The sequence below is a fragment of the Halichoeres trimaculatus genome, unplaced genomic scaffold (genome assembly GCF_033239565.1).
Source record: "Halichoeres trimaculatus isolate MK-OKI-2021-1 unplaced genomic scaffold, fHalTri1.1 fHalTri1_scaffold_16, whole genome shotgun sequence".
NCBI lineage: Eukaryota > Metazoa > Chordata > Actinopteri > Labriformes > Labridae > Halichoeres > Halichoeres trimaculatus.
In genome coordinates this window covers 2902629-2929327 of record NW_027437194.1, presented here as the reverse complement: position 1 = coordinate 2929327, position 26699 = coordinate 2902629, and the positions used below count along the sequence as shown (strand labels likewise).

The following is a 26699-nucleotide window of genomic DNA, read 5'->3' as shown; positions in this document are numbered from 1 at the left end:
AAGATATTAGGGATGCACCGATCAAAATCAGTCCTGGTCTCATGTTACATTGTTAAACATTTTAACACTTATAAATATCAACTTCAGTCATTTCATATGTGCTTATTATTTTGTTTTTTACTCAAAACATTACCAATTGTAGAAGCTAGAAGCCTGTTTCTTTAAATAGGTTTTACTGTAGAGAGTTGATGATGTCATCACTTTGATGACATCACTGCTTCTACAAATTGCAGGGGTGTTCTATGAGCTGTTTTACTTGGGTTGTTTTTTTGTTTTTGTGTCACCACAAGGGGCATCAGGGATGTCCCTGTACAGGTTTTTTTTACTTCTCTGATCTGATCCGATTTTTTCATGTTTTGCTGATACCGATCAGATCTCTTTCTCTGATAAATCCCATCCTTTGTTGAGTGATTCTGTTGTAAATGATGAATCATATTTGTTGTATCAAAGTGAGCCCTGTTGGTACCTCCTACATGGTTTGATTTATAGCAGCCGTAAAGCGTGGCGGTGCTGAAAACACACAGGTGAAGCAGTAATTTGGGCAACGGGCAAAGCACACAGTTTTTACCACTAGTCCTCATGGTTTCGAACAAATAAATGAAGTAAGAAATTAAAGAAATGATGCTACCGTAATTTTGGATTGGACAGAATAGTCACTACAGGTGTGGTTATTATTTTTTTCTTATTGTCTGTGGTGGTGGGAATTTTGAGAACAGATCACAGCAAACCCACAGACGAGAAGCTTGCATATTTTTTGTTTACCATTATTTCACCTTAGTTTTATCTCACCATCATCATTTATTAGGGATGGGTACCGAATTAGGTTTATAGGTACCGACTGAATTGTTTCTGTAGTGATGAGTAAAATCAAATGGTGCCATGTTAAGGTCCCTAAACGCATCGTTGTGACTGAGGAAGTAGAAGAGTAGGAGCGTTTCCATACTGGACATGAACACAGTTTTGCAAGTTTATAAATTGAGAAATAAATATGTTAATGATGCCATGAGGAGGATCTGTTTTCATTGCACTCCCTCGCCACCTTGTGGCCTGGAGTCCCTGCACACTGTCGTAAATGACTAAAATAATATATAGAAGTCAACTTTTTACTGAATACAACACGCTGAGGTAAGGTATTTATCAGTACAGTTACGTAGCGCTACGGTATGAAACATGACCAATTAGATCCTGTTTCTCTTTCTTCTGCTCTTCTGTCCTTTTTCTGTCTGACAGTTAGACTCCAGTGTCCACCACCACTACAAAATTAATCACAGAATCTTCTTTCTACTAAACTTTGTCACAGAGACCTAGACGTGCCGTAAATCGATCCAGTCCTGGTCGACCCGAACTGTTAGCTAAGAAGTCACAATTTAAAATAATCTGTAACCAGCGATATTGGTGCTGATAATCTCATTTAAAGTGTGAATTATGATCAGGCAGATATCGAGAAGAGAGACTTTTGCAAGATCACTTTAAAACTCCTCACAGCCCCTTTAAATTGATAGACATTGAGATTTTATCATTAAACATGTTATGATTTTTTACCACATAAACACACACAAAAGTACCAAAAACTGGTACCGTTAAATCCCGAAACCGATTTCCAGGTACCGAGCATCTGCACTGTATCGTTTAAATGTGAAAGTTACCCATCCTTAACACTTATTGAGTTTTATTTACCATTATTTTTTCCTATTATGCCTTAACTGCACATTGGCTCGTTCAGGATTTTAAATTATGGACCATGAACACTTTGAACTGAGCTATATTTAGCAGCTGAACTGTTGAAAAACAGCTGCTGCACCAGTCTTATCCCACAGGTCAGGATCGGTATCAGGACCAGAAAAATTGGATCGGTGCATCCCTATCAGATATGTGTGAACATGTTACAGTACTGTATTCACATTAGTGTCATGCATGAGCATTATGACGTACAAACCAGCCCTTAATAAGAAGAGTAGAGAGGGCTGCCATGCGTTCATCTACATCATTTACAACAGTGGCTAATGAGTGAAATGTGTAGAAAAGATACATCTTTAAGGCAAATCGTTTCTGCAGTTCATGTTGCCGTCAGGAAGGCAAAACAAAGCAATAACAAAAATGTCGACTAAGAAAAAGTCATATCAAGAAGCAGACTTTAAATAATGTTCTTCAAAGGCAATACAAAGGCATGAATCAGGACACGTTCTCTCTGATGATCACGGTACGTTAGCAGCGTCTGGTTTTCCACGTTGTTAAACTATCTCTTGTTGCATAATTCAGGTGGAAACGGTGTCGAGTCAGGACAGAATCACACATAAGAGACTGGACTCCTACAGTTACTAACACAGACTCATTTATAGCAACTTGTACCTTAAATTCTTTATGACTTAACCTGAAGTGATTATTTCATTCCTCAAGCAGCTGATATTATTTGTGATCTGAAGGCAACAGGCGCTAACGCCATGCTAATGTCTTGTCTGTCGCCTCATAAAGCAGAATACTGAGCGCCATGTTGTTTTCTCTGGGCTGTACTAATCTGTCAGACTGAGTGTTTTATTGTGCTAAAAAAAGTTTCCTAAATTTACTTCTATTACGTAAATATCACATTTCTTCCCACATCTTTAACTTCATTTTCTCAATGTCACCGCTCTTTCTTCTCCACTCAAAGAGCCGAGGACAGTGGGAGGGATCTGTTTCTGTCTGTGCCGTCTGTCCTCTCAGAGCAGCAGCAGGATGAAGAGGTAGAGCGGGAGTAGGAGGTTGTCTATCTGGGAGGTGTAAGCCTCCAGCATGGCCACCAGCGTGATGGAGCCGACGATCCACGAGTAGGTGGAGTTCAGGTTGATGCTCGCATCAAAGATGAGAAACATGGCGACCGCTATGATCTGTGCGAACACAGAAGTCGCAGTCCCCTCCATCGTTTTCTTCGTACCAGGCCAGCGGATCTCCCCCATGGTGCTGCCAAACACAGACGCCACGGTGTCTCCGACTCCCACGGCGAGCACACCGGCGTACGGCACCAGCCCTCCTGCTCCTGGAAGGGTCCCCTTAGGAGCGCAGGGTCCTGGGAACAGCCATATAGGTAGAGACATGCCTAGCAGCAGGTAGATGTGGGTGAGGATGAGAGGTCCAGAGTCCCGCTCATCCAGGAACAACGTGAGCACCTGCCTGAGGAGCTGACCGAGAGGCCTGATCCGGAAGTAACGCACGTACTCCAGAAACAAGAAAACCGCCAAGCAGCCGACAGACGCCACGTGGAGAAGCTGCCTATCGTAGATCAACCCTGGAACGAATGTGGCGACTACGATGAGGTGAAAGTACTTCCTGACAACCGTTGAGGCCTGATGCTTCTTCGACCCTGACTGCCGCTGATGGTTCTGGTGTAACACGACACAAGTCGCCACGACGGCTAGAAACACCCAGTAACCCAGCAGGTAGAGTCTTCTGTCGTTCAACATGGCGAAGTCCAAGAGCCACATGATGGGGTGGCGCCCGATGAACAGGGAGAGCCACGGCATGAGGATCCCCAGACCCAGAACAGCCGTCATCATGTGGAAGAACAGCGACGACACCCAGGTCTCTGACTCCATGAAGCAGAAGAGCAGAGCAAAGAAAACCCCGAGCAGCAGGGACCCCAACACCACCACAGGCAGGAAGTAGTTCACTGGATCGCCTTTGACCTCCGCTAGGTTCAGGGAGCGTTTGATGAGCTGGTTCACGATGAAACTGATTCCCCCGACTACAAGGAGAGCCTCTCCAGGTGTGAAGCAGCGCGGCAGCAGATAAAGCACAATCAGGCTGAGATAAACAAAGATCAGCAGCACCTCCAGGACCTCGATGACCTCAGACACCGTCAGTGTTTGCTTTGTGGTGTAGAGAATGGCGCTGCCTGCGAGGCCTGCGATTACACACGTGTTTGTGGGCACTGGTCTTGTGATTCCCAGAGCAATCAGGGAGAGAAACAGAGCCAGCATCATGCCTGTGATGGTGACCACCATGGAGAAGCGCTCAAAGTAGACATTCCCTGAGGCAGAGCACTTTTCTCGCAGTGCCAGGCCCAGCAGAGGCATCACCATGGAGGCGGGGACAATGCCGCTGCTCGCTGAAGGGCGGAACTGGAAAACGGCAGCCCCCGACCTGAGCAGGCGGTCCCATTTGTGCTGGACGTAAAAAGCCTGGATGAACAGGGCTATGCTGCACCACGAGTGCTGGTTCCAGAGCGCCATGTGGACGCACAGCACCACAGCGAGAACTACAGAGGACTCTACGTACACTGGATTGATCTGCATGGCTGCAGGGTGGAAGGAGGCAGGCGGGCGGGCAGGCAGCGAGGGAGGAGGGTTGATCTGAACAGATGGTCGGCAACAATGAAGGGCTTCTTCTGTCAGTTCCGCTCTTTGGCACACTTCATCATTTGGCTGGCATTTTTTTTTTATCTTCTTAAGATGTCTAGAATAAGAAAGAAAAGTCAAACACAGTGTGGCTTCCATTCAAGAATATCTATCCAAAAAACAAAGCAAATATTTTACAGGCTGCAGTAAATGCAAGATTTGTTAAACATGTTTTTTTTCGAATAAATTGCTAGTCTGGTTACCCAAACTGTGAACCTTGGCCCTACTTTATCTGCCTTAATGAACTATGGCAGCACTTGACACTCACCCACTCATTGTGCAATACACAAGGCTGTCTACGCGCAGGATTGAGACCATAAGACTAATGTCCTGGAGATGTAGGCATCTGGAGCTACTTAAGGTCTACATTTGACGGCAGAGGCTAAAACAGCGACAAAAATCACTCCGAGAAGCCAGCTAACCCTCACTTAAGTGATATTCACATCCATCTGCGACCCAAGGATGCTGCAACCTCAGCTAACGGCAAAATACAGCTGACTCTCCCGAGTTAGCACAATGACACAGAGCACAACACCGGCACCGGAAGGAGAATAAAATAAATATTTACCAGGCAAAGCGAACTCACCACATCAGTGCAGTCTTATGTGGTCAAATTTATGTTCAAACACGAATCAGAGCTGTCCTGGGAGTGAGATTTCTTCTCTTTGTCAGCTCTTCTTCTCTTCTCTTACACCCAGTAGGAGGGGGCCATATTTGACAGCCGGGTCACGTGACACAGAAGCAAAATATCTCTTAAAGGCGTGGTTTTCAAATGTATATATTTTAAAATTATTAAATAAAATTTTAATAATAAGTTACGATTGTATTATTTAATAAAAACGACATTTATAAATATTTTCATTTTTTGTTTTAATTTTAAAAACTGCGTCACGCGCATTTTACAGACAAGCTCAACTCGGTCACCGAATTACCCGTAAAATAAGTGAAGAGTGAAATACATCATCTTCATATTTAACAGTCTAAAAATGTTAACAACTGAACTGTTTAAAAAAATAGAGTCTACAAAAAGTAAAGGGGTCTATTTTTTTTCTCCGTGGGGTGGCAGTTTCTTTCTGAGACGCCGCACACCAACGAAGAAGAACGTCCCTATGACGTTAATGACGCAGCAGCACGTCAACCAATCAAATGTAAGGAACGAAGATGGCGGAATCGGAGATGAGTGTCAGGTAGGCACATAGTAGCAAACTTTGGCTAACGTTTTCTATATCTAGTTAGTAAAGAAAGTACGAACAAGTTATTAAGCCGCTGTACGATACTTTAATAAAGTCATGTCAGTTGTAACGTTCATGTTTGGCGGTTCGTCGACAAAGCTTTTAGCACCACGCTACCTTAGCTTAGCAAGTGCTAGCAGTTAAACATTTGAATGGCTTTTAGCAGCACGGTGTGTCAGCCGCATGTCAACAACAGCATGATAAATTATGAACTATAAGTGGTTGTTTGACTGGCTTGACGAGGATCCAGCGCTAATTTTGTCCCATAGCAGTGCTTCATAAGTCGCCTGAATTGCCCGGTTAGCCGTGTCAAAGACATATAGCGAGTGTTTGAACGCGGGGAGGACAATGGGTTGATACACAAGCTCGACTGAGGGTTGAATTGAAAAGGTTTTTCCCTGTATTTCACACTGTAGAAAGGACTCACGAACCACCACTTACAGAAATCACTGAGTGATTGTCCTCTAAAAATCAGGATTCAACCAACATGAAGGGGCAGGCAATATCACATAAAGAGTCACTTATTGATATGATTGATGCAGGCGAGCAGCTTTTTATGCTGTGTAGCACAGTGTTGTTGGTACAGGAGCAGCCTTGAAATCGTTTTCTTCATATTATTCTGAGAAAACTTTCTTTGTCCATGTTTTTAATTATGTCTCATCGGTAGATGACCTCTCATATGTTGTCCAGGGTTCTGTCCTGGGTCCCTTGTTGTTTTCTCTTTATCTGCTCCCCCTGGGGTATCTTACAAGAACTTTTGAATTTGTTTACTACTATAAACTTCTATGAATCTGTGACATTCAGCTCTATGTGTAAGCTTAATGATGTTTGAAAGTTGTCCAACCTGGTTGTGAAAAGAGGCCTCTTTTTAATCAATGTAATCTCTGATCCTTATTTGTTTAATTGGGAAGCTCCAGTGTGAGCTCTCATAACTTACCTATCATGGCCAACTTATGGACAAGATACACTACTAAAAACAAAAACACCCAGTACTTCTACTGTGTAAAAACTAGAGGTGTGAAAAAAATATTGACAATGCAATATAAATATTTTAACTCTTGATATCGATATTTTTGTAAAGTTAAGATTAATATTTTAGTCAAGTGGGAAGTAAAATGTGACATCTGCACCTCCACTGTGGTAGATCACAACAAAGAGCTACTCTGCTGTTGCTGACGGACTGAATAATAAACATAATCTCAAAGTATATTTAAAATATTTTAGTCCTAAACTTGATGTAATGGGTTTTGATGGCATAAACATCAATGTTTTCTCTTTATATTTGGGTTAGTTGGTTTGAAGATTGGTTCAAGTTTAACTTTTTTTTCTTAACGTCAGATTTTTTTATCAGTAACATTAGTGTTACACCAACCGACCTTGTCGCAATGATGTCTTTGCGTTATCAGTTTAATGTCACAGTAGTTAAAGTGACAGACTTGATGCACTTTATGTTTTTAAGTAAAGTGTTTGTTGGAAACTACATTTGATTTTAAGTATTTCAAAAGCAATCAAATATCACACCATACCACAATAGTGTGATATCATGATAATATTGCTTCATGACTCAAGTATCGTGATGTGCAACATATCCTGAGGTTCTTAACGGTATTAACCCCTAGATTAAACCTCAGTTATACATTTTGGTCAGCTTTGATTTTGCCTAAATAAACATATTCTTTTTCTGATAGGAGCTGCCGAGAACTATGGACCATACTGCTGGGACGATCTGCGTTGCGAGAGCCGGTATGTTTACTTTTCAAACACACTTCAAGTTGCATGTAAAAACTTACTCTATCATCTGCTGGTTTAACCCAAGACAAGTTTCTCTTTGACTCTTACTCTGCAAATCAGTTAAATAATAATAAATATCCAGTGTTTGAGTCTCCTATTCTGATTCTGTAATCTTTGCTGGGCACAGGCTCAGATTGAAGCCGAGCTGAACAGACATTGGAACCGACTGCACCAAGGACTCAGTTACTACAAGCCACCCAGGTGCGCTAACATAATTTAGCTCCTCACAGCGGATAAACTGTTTGATTACTCTTAAAAAATGTAAAAGTAATAAACAATCTCACATGTGTAGCTCAACCTCTGCTGGGAAAGTGAAGGAGAACAAAGATGTTGCACAGCCGTTGAAGGATTTTGGTCTGAGGATCAGTAAACTATTGGTAAGTGTTGAACTTAAAGGCTGTTTGAAACAAACTTAATTTGGTTCTAAATGTCTCATAATATGACGCTTTTTATGCTGTTTTAGGGTCTGGATGAGCAGCAGAGTGTGCAGCTTCTACAGTGCTACCTACAGGAGGACTACAGAGGAACACGAGATTCATTAAAGGTGCCTCTCTCTGCTTTGATTTCTTTAAATTTGTGTGTTATGGTTAAAAAAAGAAGTGGATTACTGGCTCCGTTTTCAATGAAGAAGAGAAAAACTAGATAATTTCAATGAAAGTCATTCAGATGAAAGCTAACAGAGTGCTCCACACACACAGGTTGTCCTGAAAGACGAGCGTCAAAGCCAGGCGCTTTTGCTGAAGGTCAGCACAGAGATCAGATTCTTTTTTCTTTCAGTTTATCTCAAGACTTGAATTTCTATATTTAATCTGCTGATTTTAACTTCCTTTATGTGTCGATTCATTCTCAGATTGCTGACTATTACTATGACGAGCGCATGTGTCTGCTCAGATGTGTTCTGCTCCTGCTGACATACTTTCAGGATGAGCGACATCCCTACAGAGTGAGGAGCAGCAGAGCTCAAAGTTATAAAAAAGTTTATTCTGGTTTTTCTCTCTCAGGATGTTTAACTTTGGATTTGTTTCGTCCAGGCTGAGTACAGTAACTGTGTCAACAAACTGGAGAAGGATTTGGTGAGCAACTACCAGGCACAGTTTGAGAAGCTCTTCAAAGCAGAAGCACCAACATGGGAGACTCATGGCAACCTCATGGTGATGTTTATTTTCACTCAGACACCCATGAAAGTTTAATTTACTAGATGCACATTTAACATTTTATTTCTCTTCTTGTTTGTTTTCAGACGGAGAGGCAGGTGTCACTGTGGTTCCTTCAGTGTCTCAGGGAACAGTCTCTGCTGTTGGAGATCATCTTCTTGTATTACGCCTACTTTGAGATGAGCCCGGCAGACCTGCTGAGCTTCACCAAAATGTTCAAAGAGCAAGGCTTTGGTCTGAGGCAGACCAACAGACACCTGGTCAACAAGAGCATGGACGCGCTGGTGGACCGCATCGGGTATGAACGCCTTATTGTCCTGTCATTCCTGGTCTGTGTGGTATAAATATGATGTCTCTTTGAGGTTTGTAAATCTAATTTAAACACTGGTTACACAAAGTTTATAAACAGGATATTGTTACATAAAGAAAATGAAGCACATCAGTGATTCTCAAACTTACTCTGACATAATAATAATAATAATAATTTTATTATTTGTAAAAGCACTTTTAAAAACATAGTTTACAAAGTGCTTTTACAAGCATTCAGCACAAAATAAAACACAAACAAACAAACAATGAGCACAATAAAGTAAAGACAAAAAGCACAGCTTAAATCAAGACTAACAGAGAGAGACAGTGTAAAAGGATATGGGGTGAAAAGGTCCCTTCCATAATTTGTAGTACTTTAAGCATAAAAAACCATAAAATCAGCAAGAATAGGAAGCGCAATAAACAAAAGGGATGAAAGCAGAAATCAGGTCAGAAAATATAAAAAGATGAAATAAACAATGATGATAAAATTACAAAATAATAAAAAATAAGTGGCGATGAAAAAATACAGTAATAAACATGAGCAAGAGTTAAGGCAATTAAAAAGGTCTAAAAATGATCGATAAAAGAGTTTAAAAAGGTGAACCATTAAAAAGTTAAAATCATAATTAATAGCACATAATAGTATTAATAAATTAACGAAAAGGAGTAAAAGAAGGTAAAGAAAAACAAACAGTAAAACATGAATTAAAACCTGTTAGCTTAAAATGTTTTACTGCTTCTTTCGCTTCAATAAACTGCACATTTTTTACAGATAAGTAATGTGTGAAGAAAAATATATTCTATTGTTTTAATCTGTAAATACAACAAAATTTAAGCCAGAATTTCTTGTAAGAAATCCTAGGATTTGTTTAAGACTCTCCTGCAGACCGTATCTTTTTTTTCAAATCCTTGAGTATTGATTATACCATGCTAATTTCTTTAAGGTAGGGTCTGCAGGAATTTTTGTTACACAACATTCAAACTAGGCTCCTCCTCCTGGGCTCAGTGCCAGCAGCAGCACACACCCACAGCCTCAAAAACCGTGACTGTGTGAACACACTTACTAGCTGGGCAACCACCTGTAGCATCGCGATTCTATGTGGGAGAGACTTGAGAACCGTGCACCTGACTTAGCATGTTAGCACAAGCTAATCATGGGTATTTGACACATACCAGGTTAGCAGAAAGCTAACTTGCTCTTTGTCCTGTGCTGCTCTCCAAGTTCCTTTACCCTTGTTTAGGAAAAAAACTTTATCTGTATGGCTTAACATTTCACTTTGGTTGTTTTCCCTCCTTCGTGCTACGTCCACTAGCATAGCTGCTCTGATTAGATTCTTCCACTCGCTAATCAACGCCCAAAGTCACTTGCACACTGAGCGCGCTGTGATTGGCTGATGTAACTATACTAACTCTCTGAATAGAAACATCCCAATGCAAACCAAGCATCAACATCCAGGCTGAGGAGAGGGTTTGAGGCTGACACAGACACTGACACACGTGTATAGAGGCCCAGAGGATGATCCAAGTCTTATTCTTTGTCTGTTTTTCCATCCTGCAGTTATTTGAGCTCTCTCATCCTGGTTGAAGGAATGGACATAGACTTCCTGCATAAATGCGCCCTGGAGGACTGCACAGAGCAGCACCAGTTCTCCAGCGCTCCTGAAGTCATCAAGGTGAGTTCCCACTCCCACTTTAACATCCTTTCATTCAAAAACTGAGCTGTACTTTTATTTTAAAACACTTTTCTTCTCTTTGTTTTCCAGGAGATGGATCAGCTGCTCCTCACGTTCAGTGACATCCCTCATCACGGTCCGGTGCTGCTGGCGTGGGTCCTGCTGAGACACACTCTGAGGCCAGACGAGTCCAGCCCGGTGATCAGGAGGATAGGCAACAGCGCCCTGCAGCTGGGAGTGTTCGGCTACATTTCCACCATGCTGAAAGGCCTGGGAGCCTCTGGGAACAATGTAAGAGAGCAGAGATGCTCACACTGATCACTAGAAACACACAGTTTGGTAAAAACCAGCTGCTCTAAGCTTGAATCCTTTTGTCTCCAGTGCACGGCCAGCACGGCTAAGATGTGCATCTACGGCCTCCTCTCATTCGTCATCACTTCTTTTGAGGAGGAAAGCTTACAGGTAAATACATTTTCTCCACATTCACCACTAATTTTTAAACAAAAATGTGTTTTTATAACTTTCTAAACCGCTCTGTGACAGACTGACGGCGTGGCGACTCAGTGCTCCCACCTGATCGACGCGGCCTGTGAAGTCCTCTCTGCTCCCAGCCTGGCTGAGGTCTTCTGGGAAATGGTGAGAAGACTCTCAAGTAAACTTACAGAGAGTAAAGAGGCAGCTGTTGATATCACTCCTGTTTTATTTTTAATCCAGAAACCCAACATGGGATTAGGGATGATCCTGGACAGTGCAGTCGGGATGTTCCCTCATAAGATCGGACCACTTCTACAGCTCCTCACGGCTCTTTTGTCGAACAAGTCGACTGTTAAAAAGGTAGATGTCACTGATGCTTTGAAACTAAACTCTGAGTCCTGTGAATTGTATAATTAAGTCTTTGAACTCTTTGTGAAAGGTTTACAACTTCCTGGACAAGATGTCCTTTTACACCCAAGTTTACAAACACAAACCCAACGACATCATCTCGAAGGACGACGAGACGCTGTGGAGGAGACAGACGCCCAAACTCCTCTACCCTCTCGGTGAGTTTCCTGATTTTAACGTAGCAGCTCCTGCAGCTCTCAGGTGATTTGGTGGATTTTGATGAATATTTTTCTCCGCTCTGACGTGTTTTCTCCACCATCAGGCGCAGGTCAGACGAACCTGTGGATGCCTCAGGGAGTTCTCGGTCAGGTGATGATCGGAGGCGAGCAGGGCTACATGGTTCGCTGGGATTTCTCCTACAGCTCCTGGACGCTGTTTACCTGCGAGGTGGAGATGCTTCTTCACGTTGTTTCAACTGCAGGTAAACGACTGGTCACTCATTCAGTCTCATAAGAGGATTGTAGACTAAGGATGCACCAGTTTGATCCTGGTGTTGGGTGTTGGTCTGACACTGACTCAGAGTTATACAATTATACAAATTTCATGAAAGACAAAGCAAGCAACGTACATTTATACATTCTAACATCCTGTCTACTTAATCTCTATCTCGACTCTTACTTTCATAGGAGACGTTTTTCCTCAGCTCATCTGGATTTAAGTCATTACAGAGCCACAAAATCTACTTTATCTTCACAATAAAGAAAGAGTGTATTAAATTTTACTCATAGATAAAATCTAGTGAATAATTAACTAAAAAGAAGTTTTTTAAATTTATAAAATTGAGATTGTGAGTTTTGATTTTTTTTTTAGTTTCAAAAAAATTGCAAATACTTCAAAAGATTTAAACTTTTTTTTTTTTGCAAATATTAAAAAGTTTTTGAAATAAAAAGAAGATATTGTAATAAAAATAAAAAATAAATAAAATGTTTTGGAGTTTTGAAAATTGACAGAAATTAAAAAAAAAAAAATAATACATTGCAAACATTTTTGAAAATTTAAAAAAAGTAAAAAATAATTTAATTTGCAAAATATTTAAAAAATTTCAAAACTTTTGTAACTTCTGAAAAATTTGCAAAAAAATTCAGCATAATAAAAAAATTATAATTTTTTACTATTTTCAAATTTCAGGTTATAGACCCCTGATCTAAACTGTTGACATCACTTTATGAATCTAAGCTGTCATTTTAAATAAAGGTTTTTATTAGTCTAGATAATCCGTTTTTTAAAAAACTTAAATCTTTCATGACTTTTAAAATGGAAATGTATGATGTTATCGGCATGTTAACAGTTTTGGCTTAAAAATAAAATATTAGATATTGGCCAACATACCAAATTCTGTCGTTATAATAAACCAATAAAATATTAAACTGGAGCTGCAGATATTTTTTGCATTTTTTTGTGATTTTGTTTGCAAAGTGCAGATTGAGTTGTCTCATATTTGGTTCCTGTTTTAAGTTAAATTTGAGCGTGCTGTGTTATAATTTTCTCAGGAAGAGCACCGTCAGATGTTGGCAAAAATCCAATATCATGCATCCTTATTTTAAAGCTAATTTCAGTGTTTTTTATCTTAATTAACACTTGTCTTGTATGCTCCTGTCCTAGATGTGTTAGCCCACTGTGCGCGTGTGAAGCCCATCCTGGATCTGGTCCATAAGATCATCAGCACAGACTGGACTGTGTCCGACTGTCTGCTGCCCCTCACGTCTCGAATCTACATGTTGCTGCAGAGGTGAGCAGCTTCACAGAGACCGTTTCTAAAGAGATGAAGTTTCACTTTCTGTGAGGAGCTGAAGCAACAGAAACCGTCTTCTTATGAGTGTGTTTGTGTGTTCGTCAGGTTAACCTCGGTCATTAATCCTCCTGTGGACGTGATCGCCTCCTGTGTGAACTGTCTCTCTGTTCTGGCTGCGAGGATGCCGGGGAAGGTGGGTAAACTGGACGATAGAGCAGAAATGAAGGTTTTTGAAGTCTCCTCACACTCCTCTGTGTATCCTGGATTCTGATCTCCAGGTTTGGTCCAGTCTGCACCACACGGGGTTCCTCCCCTTCGCCTCCAACCCTCTGACCAGCCTGGCTCAGTGTGTGAGGTAAAGAAAAACAGTGTTTTCGTTTTATTTTCCAGACTTTTTTTTTTGTTTTGATGAAACAAAAAGAGATAAACTTTTTCCTTTTTAGTGCTGAAGGGATGAAAGCTGGTAACTACGGCAACCTGCTGGTCCAGATTGAGCAGCCGAGGGGGGAGTACGCGGTGACCATCGCCTTCCTTCGTCTTGTGACGACTCTGGTTAAGGTAAAACTTTCAGCTACATGAATCATTCTCTCTATACGTAAATTTAGGATATTAACCACCTTTTCTTGTTTTTCCTGTGTTGGTTCGGCTCAGGGTCAGCTGGGCAGCACACAGAACAAAGGCCTGATCCCGTGTGTGCTGCTCGTGTTGAAAGAGATGCTGCCGACGTACCACAAGTGGCGTTACAACACGTACGGCGTTAGGGAGAGGATAGGTAAGAGCAGTGCGAGACATGACTGGTGACTGTAGATCGTTTCTTACTGACCTCAAAGAAATCTCCTTCTCTCTGTGTTTGTGTCTGTGTCTGTGTTTTTGCAGGCTGCCTCATTCTGGAGCTGATCCATGCCATCCTCAACCTGAGCCCGGAGGGAGAGGATCAGGGCAGGTAAACGAAAAAAAAACTCAGCTTTTGCAAAAAGTATAACACATTCAGCCATATCGCAGCTAAAAATAACACCCTTACTGTGTCACAGCTCTGAAATAAATGGCTGTTAAGTGATTAAAATGTTGAATCAGATTAATCCCAGGGGTGCTGTGGATATTAATCATGGTGCATTTTTCATGAGCAAACAGACTCAAGAAAGGGGGAAGTATTTTTGCGCTCAACGTGTTCATTAAACACCTTTAACAAATCAAGTTAAAAGAAAACGTTGTGCCTCTTGATGGAGTTTTGTACTGTGCGTCTTGAGAGGCAACTTCATTTAATCAGTCAATCAATCTTTATTTGTATAGCGCCAAATCATAACAAACATTATCTCAAGACACTTTACAAAAAGTAAGATACAATGGCAAGGAAAAATGTCCCTTTATTTGGCAGAAACCTCGGACAGAATCAGACTCGTGTGAATGGAGACTTGTAAAACGTTAGTAAAAATCACGTCCTCAACAATTTTAAAAGGTCTTGCATTTGATACAATCCACTTTGCAATCGTGTCAATTTGTTCAAAGAAGACTTGTTGAAGGTCCTAAAGCAGAAAACATAACTCCTTCCTGCAAAGTGTGCATTTAACTTTGTGCTGATTGACTATTCTTTTTATTTTTTTGTACTAAAATCTACTTAAACTGCCCAAAATGAGATATTTCAGAGATTTTGAGTCATTCTGCAGCAGATAAGTGAAAATCTTTAATCAGATTAATCATGATGATGGGATTAATGTGATCAATGCTTTAATTTTGGCAGCCCATATATATATATATATATATATATATATATATATATATATATATATATAAGATTTATATCGACATTGCAATAATATAAAATGCAATTTTCAAATCGCAAAGGCTGCAATTTATAATAAAAAGAAAGTTTTAAAGTGCATTTAAAAAGTGCGATCCACAAGTATAATATTTCAGTAGTTGAGCCAAAACTTTGTATTTCTTTACAGTTCTTCACTTTATTTAGTGTGAGATTTATAGAAGTGAAGATATTCCTATTGATTTTTCATATTATTGTTCAAACCAGGGGTCTTGTTCTGCAGGACTTTGTTCCTTTCTCTGATTTTATTTAAGGAAATTAAAGATAATTTCATTAAAAGTCTCTAAGGCTTGAAGTTTATGATAATGACAGTAATAGTTATGATAAAAAAAATACTACTTATACAGATAATATATATAATACCCACAGTACTAATTTAAATAATACAATTAGAAGAAAAATGTTACAACTTATAATCGAACTGATATTAAAAATAACAATAATACTGAAAAACTACTCTTAATAACAATAATACACAGCATACTACACATTTTGAAAATATTACTTTAAAAACAATTTTTGTATTATAATAAACAATAATTAAATAGTTATTGATTATTTTAATAATTTAATATTTTTTTATTTTTACATGGAATACGTTTTTATATATAGTTTAAAGATGAATGTATTAAATTAACAAATAATACAAAATCATTAATAAACAATAATATAATTGTTGTTGATAATTTTATTTATTTTTTATTTTTACATGGTTATGTTTTTATATATATTTTATAGGTATATTTATTAAATTAACAAATAATACAAAATCATTAATGAACAATAATACTATAGTTATTGATTATTTATTTATTTTATTTATTTTATTTTATTTATTTTTTATTTTTACATGGTTATGTTTTTATATATATTTATAGATATATTTATTAAATTAACAAATAATACAAAATCATTAATGCACAAAAATAATATAGTTATTGATTATTTTATTTATTTTATTTATTAATTTTTATTGTTATATGGCTAGTTTTTTAATACATTTTATAAATTTATTTATTAACAATGAGTACAAAATCATTAATAAACAATAATATCAGATTAAACATACCACTGCTCTTTATATAAATCCTCTCCTCTCTGTCTCTCTGCAGCACTCCCACCCTGCAGTCTCTCTGCATCTACAGCCTGGCAAACACCGAGGCCGGACAGGCCGTGGTCAACATCATGGGGGTCGGCGTGGACACCATAGACGTGGTCCTTGCTGCTCAGCCCAGCAGGTAAACGAACACGCAATCATACAAAGAGAATTAATTTTATTTAAACTCGTGTTTTAATTCATGTGCTGACACCGTCTTCCCTCTCTGATGCTGACCAGCTGTGGCTCCGAGGGTCCCGGTCAGATCCTGATCCAGACCGTCAAACTGGCCTTCTCCGTCACCAACAACGTCATCCGCCTGAAGCCGCCGTCTGATGTCGTGTCTCCTCTGGAGCAGGCGCTGACGCAACACGGTGGTCACGGCAACAACCTCATCGTCGTGTTGGCGAAATACATCTACCACAAACACGACCCGGCGCTGCCTCGTCTGGCCATCCAGCTGCTGAAGCGGCTCGCCACCGTGAGGAGCTCCTCCGTATCATTGTTTATTTCTCATCGCGATTTGTTTCCTCACGTCGTGTTTTTAACGTGTGCTTCTCCTGCAGGTGGCTCCCATGTCCGTGTACGCCTGCCTCGGCAGCGACGCGGCGGCCATCCGTGACGCGTTCCTCACTCGACTTCAGAGTAAAACCGAAGACATGCGGATCAAGGTGATGATCCTGGAGTTCCTGACCGTGGCGGTGGAGACACAACCCGGACTCATCGAGCTTTTCCTCAACCTGGAGGTCAAAGATGGATCTGAGGGGTCAAAGGTCACAGACTGCGTGGTGTGTTAAAGAAATAACTCCACGTCGCTGTTTCCTGGTTTAATCCTTCTGGTTTTCCTGTGCAGGAGTTCCTGCTCGGGGAGTGGAGCTGTCTCCACGTGGTCCTGGACCTGATCGACTCCAAACAGCAGGGGAAGTACTGGTGTCCCCCGCTGCTGCACCGAGCCGCCCTCGCCTTCCTGCTCGCTCTGTGGCAGGATCGCAGAGACAGCGCCATCTCTGTCCTACGGAAGAAGTATGCTCAGACAAAAACTGACTGAGTGATCTGGAAAATTATCTCAAAAATAAAAATGTTTAATGAATCTTTGTTCTTTGAACACAGAGACAGGTTTTGGGAAAATCTAACGACGCCTCTCTTTGGGACTCTGACGCCACCTTCAGACACCACAGAGGTATTACTCTTATTTTAACTCTGCTGTAAAGATCACAAACTTTATTTGACCTCAGATTTTTCAGTTAAAGAGAATCCTTGTGTTTTCCAGCCTTGTGTTTTGGAGACGTGTGCGTTCGTCATGAAAATCATCGGCCTTGAGATCTACTACGTCGTCAGGTAAACCTTAAATCGTAATCAAAGCGATCTTTTTTTCACCCTCAGCTTTTATTTAACTAATGTGTGTTTTTGTTGTTGCAGCGGTTCCCTGGAGCAGTCTCTTAAAGACGACCTCCAGAAGTTTTCCAACGCCCGGCGATACGAGTACTGGTCCCAGTACGTGAAGTCTCTGGTGTGCCACGTGGCGGAGATGGAGGAGGAAGGGATCTGCTACTTCCCAGAGACTCAGATGTTGATCTCCGCCTGGAGGATGCTGCTCATCCTCTCCACCAGTCACGTGAGTCAGAGCGAACACAGCTTTACTGAATCTTCAAGTGTTTTTGTCTCGTTTTAAGTAAAAATTCTCTTATTACACTCGATATGAGCAACATTTAGCTGACCAGTCCAGAAAAATCTCTCATTTCGAATTATTTAAAGACAAAAATGAGGTCTGAATTGTTTGTAACAAGTCAAAAAAATCTGCCAATGGAACAAGAAAATTGGTTGAAACTAGAATAATGTCTTCATACAGGTAACTTTTCTAAAGTTCACTGAATAACATTGTATAATTTTAATTTATACCATGGTCAGTGAGAATTCCAATGTCAACTGGCGTGCCTTAGATTGGTCTAATGCACGCCAGTTGAAAAGTTAGTTCGGCAAGTTAAATCAACGTTGTATCACTCCGCTGTGCGCGTTACCATAGCAACATGTCACACACATTTCAACGCATGTGAGGGCAGCCTGCGCTCCTACTGGGCCCCGTCTCTGTAAAGCCTGGCTCACACTACAGGATTCTCGCCCGATTTAACCCAGATTCGGTCCTCCCGACAACCGGGAAGAAATCTGGTCGGGGACTAAAATCCACCCCGACGTTCGGGCAAGATTATCTTCGAGTGTGAGCGGTTGACAGATGAATCTTTAGCCCCACGATCGTCTCACTGACTCGTCGGAGCCGCCCCGATAATTTTCAAACATGTTTGATATTTATCTGGATGATTACGACATTCATTCTCACTGAGGATGACAACAGACAATTAGAAAGAGCCCCAGAGACCGGACAGCAGACTCCGCGGAGTAACACCACTCCGCTGCGCGTCCTGGTGTTCCCACTCCGCGTCGTGCCTTAGAACGGTCTAATGCACGCTTCCTCGTTGTTTAATCCTTACTTATACTCAATTATCAAAAATGTGAAACAAAGAGAGATGTCAGCAAGGCTGGTTTGATACGCTTTCCGATACGATTTGATTATTTTATGATTTTTGGGGCGCCAATTCAACCCTTTGAAATTTCAATGATGATGATGTCTACAGACTACATCAGGAGCCATATTTTCCCCCAAAATGCACAGGGATCTCATACCTTAACTTTTTTGCCATTGTAACTAAATGCTGCAAAGCTCTGTACTCATGGTGGATTAAGATAAGATAAGACTCCTTATCTTGTCTTGATGTTGGGTTTCTGCTAATAAAATTTTAGTAACATTTACGGGTCTAGACCTGTAAATGTTTTTATAAAGTGTCTTGAAATAACATTTGTTATGATTTGGCGCTATATAAATAAAGATTGATTGATTGATTGATTGATTGATTGATTTGCCAACCCAGCTTAAACAAAAACTAAAATAAAGGATTTAGATTAAAAAAAAAAAAAAAAAAAGATAAAAAAAATCCTGATTTAAAATCATTAAGCAAAAAGTCCTGATATTTCTATACACCTACTTTTTTCTCCTACCCCAAGAAATCTCTGCTTCCAAACTGAAGTGCCTCAACATTTAACAGAAAGTTGGTTAAAAGATGAAAACGTATGTTTTTCTCATCTCAGAAATCAAAGAAGCCTCTTTTTATCACAACGTCTGAGTTTTTATTCGTTCGCTTGTTTGTTATTGGGTGCAGATCTGGATCAGAGCCACTAAAGAAAAATCCTGCCAATAAACCTACAGGAGGAAAAAAAAACAACCTGACATTTTATTTGAAAAATTCTAAGATTTAAGTCAGAGTTATGACTATAATGCAATAAATTTTGAGCAACCACTAAGAGATCCTGTTCCCCCGCCTTCTTGTCTGCGCGTTTCCGTCTGGTAGGTTAGAAATTTTCAAGTGTAAAACTGTTAATAAAAAAAAAGGAACATGGCGTTTACACGACATCTCAGAGACTTTAGATTCAGAATTCTGGTGAAAATGTTTAAATTTTGAGAAAGGAAATCCAAAATCTGCCTTTTTTTTCACCACAGGCCTGAGCTCTGATGAATATTTTTTGTAGTTTTGTTTTCATAAGACGTCAAACTGACTCTGACTTCCTGGTGTTTTTGTTTCCAGGCCGATGTGATGCAGCTCACAGAGGACTCCACCAAACTGAAGCTCTTCATGGACGTCCTGGACGGGACCAAAGCTACGGTGAGTCTCTCAGCGCGACGTTTTTCAGCTTCTTTTATTTTCAGCTGTTTGACTTCAGCGTCTCTGTTTCCAGCTCACCACGCCGACGTCCGGGCCCTGCCTCCGCCTGGGCTCCATGATGGCCACCCTGCTGCTCATCCTGCTCAAACAGTGGAAAAGGTGAGTAACGCTTCATCACAGCGCTCGTTTGAGTCGAACATTTCTTCACCTGGAATCCTCTTCCTGTCTCCAGCGTGGTGGCGTCAGCCCCCGACATCCTGTCGCCGCTCTCCCTGATCCTGGAGAGCGTCCTGCAGGCCGACCAGCAGCTGATGGAGCGGACCAAGGCCAAGATCTTCTCCGCGCTCATCTCTGTGCTGCAGATCCAGGGACTCAACGGTGAGACGCGGTTTGGGTTCGGTGTTTGATTCTTCTTCTGTGGTGTTCGCAGCTTAAACTCTGTCATCGTCCGCTCAGGTGGGGATATTTCCCAGCTGCCCCAGCTGCTGCTGTCTGTGTGTGAGACGGTGAAGGACGAAGCGGTGGCGCTCATCGACAACACGCGACACATGAACCAGGCGGGGGAGACGCAGGCGGAGGACGAGGACAGCATGGAGACGGATTCTCCACGCGGCCAGCAGAAGGACCAGAGAGACGGGGTGAGCCCAGAGGAAATGACTCACACAGAAGTTTATCTGAGTCTGAAACCCTCACGTTTGTCGTTTCCTCCTTCCTCAGGTGTGCGTGCTCGCTCTGCACTTGGCGAAGGAGCTGTGTCGCACCGACGAGGACGGCGAGCACTGGGTCTCTGTGATGAGAAAGGTCCCGGTCCTCCCCTCCGTGCTCAGCGCTGTGGAGCTCAGCCTGCGATCCAAACACAACCTGTACTTCACAGAAGCTGCGCTGCACCTGCTGCTGACGCTGGCCCGCACGCCGCAGGTCGACACCTGAGAGAAAAACAGCTGTTTTTTTTTTTTTTACTGCTGTAGATTTTAAACGCTGAGGTTGTTGTTGTTTCCTCCTCCAGGGGGCAGCAGCTGTTGCAGGAGCAGGAGTCATCCAGACCATCTGCCTCCCTCTGCTGAGCGTCTACGAGGTGTCCGCTAACGGAGCATCACAGGTGATTAAAGAAGAAATGCTGGATGAGGTTTTAAAGCGCAGCACTGAGAATAAAACGAAACATTAATGTTTTTGTGCGCAGGGTTTCTCCCGAAAGTCTCAGGACTCGGCGTGCTGGCCCGGAGTTTACCGCCTCTGCATGTCTCTGATGGAGAGTCTGCTCAAAACTCTGAGATACAACTTCATCAACGAGGCTCTGGACTTTGTGGGGGTCCATCAGGAGCGGATTCTGCAGGTAACAAAGGAGTTTTATTTTATATTCTTACAGCTATGGTAAGATAACTCCATTTACAAAAAGATTAATCTGGAAGAAAATAAAGATATTCGTATAAATGGATTTATTTAACTGCCAACATGCCAGCCTGATAAACATGCTAGATATGTGATTAGACATTAGCAAACAACCAAAAATTATGAGTTGAGTAAAATCATTGATTTAAATTTTCAAATTCAAGAATAATTTCTAAAATTTTCAAATTTTAAGAAACAAAATACATTTCTTTTTTTATATAAATTTAAAAAAAATGCAAAAATTTGGGGACATTTTTGCTACTTTTTTAAATGCTGAAAATTTACAAAGATTTTTGTAAATTTTTTGCACATTTTTTTTATTTCAAAAAGTTTTGCAATTTGTTGCAAAATTTCTCAATTTTCATTTTTTAATTTTAACAGTGGAAAATTTTTGCAAATATTCAAAAAGTTGCAGAACTTGGTTAAATATTTTCATTATGACTGTTGAAAAATTCTGCAACTTTTCCAAAAAACGCAAAATTTGGGGAAATTTGCCTCTTTTTGACATGCCCAAAATTCTCAAATATTTTGCCTATTTTTCAATTTTTTTAAACTTCAAGATTTTAGCAAACTTTAAAATTTCACAACTTTTTTTAAATTTAATTGTTGAAATTTTTTGCAAACATTCAAAAAGTAGCAAAATTTGGGGACATTTTTGCTGAAAATATTCAAATATTTTTCACAAATTTTTAAGTTTCATAAATTTTTGCAAACTGTTTAAAATGTCACAATCTTTGCAAACTTTTTAAAATATTGAACGCTTTTGTATATTTTTTTTGTAGTTTTTTGAAATTTTAAAAACTTAAATATTTTCAATATTTTTAAATTTCAAAATGTTGGCAAATTCATTAAAATTAGAAACTTAGACATCATATGTTTAATTTCTTAAAAAAATGTTTTAGATAATTATTTATTTGATTTGAACTATGTTTTGAGTTTTATGCACCTAATAGCCTTCATTGTGAAGATAAAGTAGATTTTGTGGCTCTGGATAAACTTTAATCCAGGTGAGCTGAGGAAAAATGACTCCTTTGTAATTAAAAGTTGCTGACTCCTGGGTTTGAGGGTGTAGTTAGGTGTTAGGAACATCAGTTTGACACAGATGTGTGAACCAGGCTTTACTTTTTCATTGTTTTTAATTCTTTCAGAGGTCGATCTGAGATAAATTTGGACTTTTTTAACTTAGCTTGCGTTAAACAACTAATAAATGTCAAAAATTGTGTTTCCCTCTTTATTTCTAACTAAATTCCCCTGAGGTGGAACAAAACAAAAACCTGAAACGATAAAATTGACCCTAATGATGTTTAACTTTTTGTTTTCAGTGTCTGAACGCAGTGCGGACGGTTCAGAGCCTGGCGTGTCTGGACGAGGCCGATCACACGGTCGGCTTCCTGCTGCAGCTCTCCAGCTTCTGTAAGGAGTGGCAGTTTCACCTCCCCAAGCTGCTCCGAGACATCCAGGCAAGAGAGCGCTTCACTTCTCCTTCGATTACACAACTCAGCTGATCAGGGAGTTTCTTATCCTGTTTCTGTCTCTTCTGAACAGGTGAACCTGTGCTACCTGTGTCAGACCTGCACGTATCTGCTGCACAGCAAGAAGATGCTGCATCACTACCTCCAGGTCAGGAGCTAATGTTCATGTGAGCGATCACTGCATCTGTAAGCCCTTTTCCTCAGACCAACCTCCTGCTTCTGTTCCCTCCTCAGGCTAAAAACGGAGAAGCGTTACCTCCAGGCCACCTCCCCAGGACGCAGCGCCCCCCTCAGACCCCGTCTAAAGAAGCAGCAGGAGGAGAGGAGAGGGAGGAGGCGGAGCAGAAAGCTCTGCTCGCCGTGCAGTGCAGCCTCCTCAAGATCCTCAGTAAGACTCTGGCAACGCTGCAGCACTTCACTCCAGACTGCTGCCAGATCCTCCTGGACCAGGTCAGTCCGCTGATCCAGCTCTTCATGAAACCAGTTTTTACCGTAATTAAAGAAAAGTGTTAACGCAGATCTTTGTTTTCATCAGAGCATGGACCTGGCAGAGTACAGGACCCTGTTTGTGCTCAGCTTCACCACCCCGGCCTTCGACCCTGATGTGGCGCCGTCGTTTGGGACCCTGCTGGCCACCATCAACGTGGCTCTGAGCATGTTGAGCGAGGTAGACGTTTGACTCGATCATCGAGAAACCCAGCTGCAGCGAAAGGAGCAGGAAATAACGGATTGTTTATGGTTTTTTTTTAAGATGGAGAAGAAGAAAGAACCAGTTTCTCTGAGCATCGTGTCTCTGGCTTCATCAGAGGAGATCCAGGCTCTGAAGTGAGTTCATCTCATTTTCTTTTTTTATACTTTGGTCACATGATCCTTGATGAAAAAGTTTGTTTTTCTAGATCACTGGAAAAACATAAAAGTTACACCTCCTAATCTGTCTCTATTTAAAATTTCACAATTTTCATTAAAAAAAAATTAATTGAAATTTTTTTGCAAATTTTCAAAAAGTTGCAACTTTTGGGACATTTTTGTCACTATTTGAAATGCTAGAATTTGAACTATTTTGCACTTTTTGTGCAAATTTTTGCACATTTTTTTAAATCTCAAAACCTTTGCAAACATTAAAATTTCATAATTTTTATTTTTTAATTTTAATTGTTGAAAATTTTTGCAAATTTTTGAAAGTTGCAAAGTTGAGGAAAATTTTTGCACATTTTCTAAAATTCAGGGAATTTTGCAAACTTTTAAATTTCAGTTTTTAATTTTTTTATTTATAATTGCTGAAAATGTTGCAAATTTTCAAAAAGTTGCAAAATTTGGGGAGTCTTTTGCCATTTTTTTTAAATACGAAAAATTTTCAAATCTTTTGCGATTTTTTTGCACATTTTTTCTTTTCAGAAATTTTTGCAAACTGTTTAGAATAATTTATTTATTTTTTTTGTTAAAAATTTGCAAATTTTTAAAAGTTGCTTAATATGGGGAAATTTTTGCCACTTTTTGGAATGCTGAAATGTTCAATTTTTTGGCAAAAATTTTGCATTTTTTTTATTTAAAAAATTTTTGCAAACTGTTTAAAATTTCACGATTTTTGCAAACTTTTTAGATTTCAAAATCTTTTTTTTTTTTTTTTTTTTTGTAATTTTTTAAAATTTCAAAAAATTGTATATTTTCAAAAACTTTAATTTTCAAAATATTGGCAAATTCATTAAAAATAAAAAACTTAGACATCAAATGGACATTGTAAAAGTTAGACTTCAAGACAATGTCTAAACCTGTCGATAAATTTACTTTCTTGTTTCTTTAAAACCCAAATATAAATCTAGCTAACTGAAAGATCCTTACAGCCTGAATGCTAAGCTAAGCTAAACTCATACACAAGAAAAAAAAATGCTATTTATCATTCTTTTGACATAAAAGCAGTTTTTCCAAAGTCTTTATGCATTGTTTCTCTTCTGTTTTTGCTCAAAATACCCCCTCTTTAAAGGAAACTAAAAGATGGGGTATTCTGCTTTCCTATATTTTAAACATAGATATAAAATAACAATGCTGGTGAGCAAAATAAACGTGCAAGTTTTTAAAACTGACATTTTTTGTAGAAATCCTTGAATCTGCTTGTAAAAAAGCTGAAAAGGGTACATTTGAAAACTAGCTGATGATGTCATCACATAAGGATCTCATACCTAGTTTATGACTCATTAGAGGCGTTGGCCTCAAACACCGAGGTCTGCCCATAGCTGATTCTGTACCTTCAGAAGGCTGGCCAATCAGAGGGAAGGGGGTTTTGGGGTGGGGAGCTTTAAAGAGACAGTAGCCTAAAGAAAGTTTCCAGACACAGGCTGAAATAAGAGTTTTCAAAAACAAACGTGTGAGATGAATACAGATTTATTTCAGCTGTAAATCATGTAGAGCTATTATTAACCCTCGTCTTTAACTTGTTTATTCACTCTCAGGTCCCTGCTGATGTTCACCATGGAGAACTGTTTCTACGTGCTGATCTCTCAGGCCGTTCGCTGCCTCAAAGATCCCTCCATCGTCCCGCGAGACAAACAGAGGCTCAAACAGGAGCTCAGCTCTGAACTGGTGAGTCGTTAAAAAAATCATCAACTCATTTTTAAAAAATAACAGGTTTTTAAATGTCAAAATAAAAATTTAGAAATTAAAAGTAATTAATTTATTCCACCAACAACTGGTATTTATTGGTGAAATGTTTTTTTTAATGCAGAAATATTTGTTTGCGATTCAATCCTGAAATCCTGGAAAATCTCTCCACTTAATTACAAACAAGTCATGATTAAAGCTCCTGTAAGTAATTTTTAGAGAGTTACCAAACAGAATGAACAGAATTTAAAGTTATTTTAATTAATTTAAATTTGATTTAGAGTTTAAGTATTCAGTTTTATGATTAAAGTATTAAAGGTATTGTCTGCAGGAGTTTTTGTTACTAGGGCTCCTTCTCCTTGGCTCAGTGCCAGCGGCAGCACACACCCTCAGCCTCCAACTGAAGCTACATAAACACACTCAGTAGCCCAGCAACCACCTGTAGCATCATGATTCCACATCAGAGACTTAAGAGCCGTGCACCTGACTTAGCATGTCAGCACAAGCTAATTATGGGTATTTGAAACATATCTGGTTAGCAGGAAGCTAACTCCCGTGCTTCTCCCCAAGTTCCTGAAAGTCGAGCCAAGCTTCACCCTCGTTTAGGAAAAAGCTTTACCTGTTTGGTGTTTTGTTTCGCTGCTCAGGATAGCTTTTTACACTCGCTAATAAACACACACAGTCGCCAAGAAACGTCCTGACACAACCAAAACCTCAACATCCAGGCAGAGGAGGGGGTTAAAGGCAGATACAGACACTGACACGCATGTATGGAGGCCCAGAGGAGACAACTGAGCTGTTTTTTTTTCTCCCTCTTCTCCTCCAGAGCACTCTCCTCTCCAGTCTTTCCCGACACTTCCGTCGGGGCTCTCCATCGTCCCCGGCTAGCGGCATCCTCCCCTCCACGCAGTCCAAACCGCCAACGCCGGGCTCCAAGGCGAGCCACGAAGGTCAGGAGCCGTTCATCCAGCTGGTTCAGGCGTTTGTCCGCCTGGTGCAGAGATAGATGTGCTGTCTCTTTAAAAGCAGAAAACACAAACCAAACCTTTTTATACCTCCAGGTGTAACGGAGCAGGAGGAGAATCTGTCGTTTCTGTAGTTTGGCAGTTTTTGACCTGAAGTGATGAGTGTGTTTATACGTTTGGTGCCATCTTTTTTTTTTTAACGTCTCATTCGCCAAATCTGAAGTTCCAACAACCAAAGTGTTAACTCTGAGAGGCCAAACATGACGGGATCAGGCTGACGGTGGTTGAAAGGCCTAGTTTTATAGGTCGCTTTGTTACGTTTCCAACGACCAGATCATTTCAAGTGCTTCTTACGAAAGAAACGTTTTAATGTAACCCTCTGTAGAAACCTAATTCTCTTTCCTGTCCTCTTCATTTTCACTAACCTGTCTGAACTTTGCTATTTTCTTATCTCTGCTCATCCTTGTAAACATTTTGAAGCAAGATTTGTACTTAAAAAAACATGTT

The 26699-nt window shown here is 40.1% G+C and overlaps 2 protein-coding genes across 2 annotated transcripts; one reads left to right on the top strand and one right to left on the bottom strand.

The window, feature by feature from the left end:
- Positions 1 to 329: 329 nt before the first annotated feature.
- On the bottom strand, positions 330 to 5090 carry dolk (dolichol kinase). Its single transcript, XM_074690480.1, has 2 exons — positions 4957 to 5090; positions 330 to 4428 (listed from the first exon to the last, which is right to left on the bottom strand). Exon 2 carries the CDS (start codon positions 4266 to 4268, stop codon positions 2697 to 2699), a length of 1572 nt encoding a protein of 523 aa, XP_074546581.1. The 5' UTR covers positions 4269 to 4428; positions 4957 to 5090; the 3' UTR covers positions 330 to 2696.
- Positions 5091 to 5516: 426 nt separating this feature from the next.
- nup188 (nucleoporin 188) lies at positions 5517 to 26664 on the top strand. Its single transcript, XM_074689857.1, is given in 43 exon segments — positions 5517 to 5557; positions 7291 to 7345; positions 7521 to 7594; positions 7686 to 7770; positions 7857 to 7937; positions 8092 to 8136; positions 8244 to 8336; positions 8425 to 8544; positions 8634 to 8845; positions 10418 to 10532; positions 10623 to 10823; positions 10914 to 10994; positions 11076 to 11168; positions 11247 to 11366; positions 11446 to 11572; positions 11677 to 11835; positions 13017 to 13143; positions 13252 to 13339; positions 13425 to 13501; positions 13590 to 13704; positions 13798 to 13918; positions 14023 to 14089; positions 16075 to 16200; positions 16299 to 16539; positions 16625 to 16831; positions 16912 to 17081; positions 17169 to 17238; positions 17329 to 17396; positions 17478 to 17673; positions 19694 to 19771; positions 19845 to 19930; positions 20004 to 20149; positions 20228 to 20409; positions 20489 to 20689; positions 20778 to 20870; positions 20952 to 21104; positions 22483 to 22620; positions 22706 to 22780; positions 22867 to 23082; positions 23168 to 23299; positions 23384 to 23457; positions 25080 to 25209; positions 26054 to 26664. Coding segments are annotated over 43 exon segments (5259 nt in total). The 3' UTR covers positions 26234 to 26664.
- Positions 26665 to 26699: the final 35 nt, after the last annotated feature.

What these genes read in the sequence shown, in the direction of transcription:
- dolk (XM_074690480.1), bottom strand. Translation starts at nt 4,268, where the DNA reads ATGCAGATCAATCCAGTGTACGTAGAGTCCTCTGTAGTTCTCGCTGTG.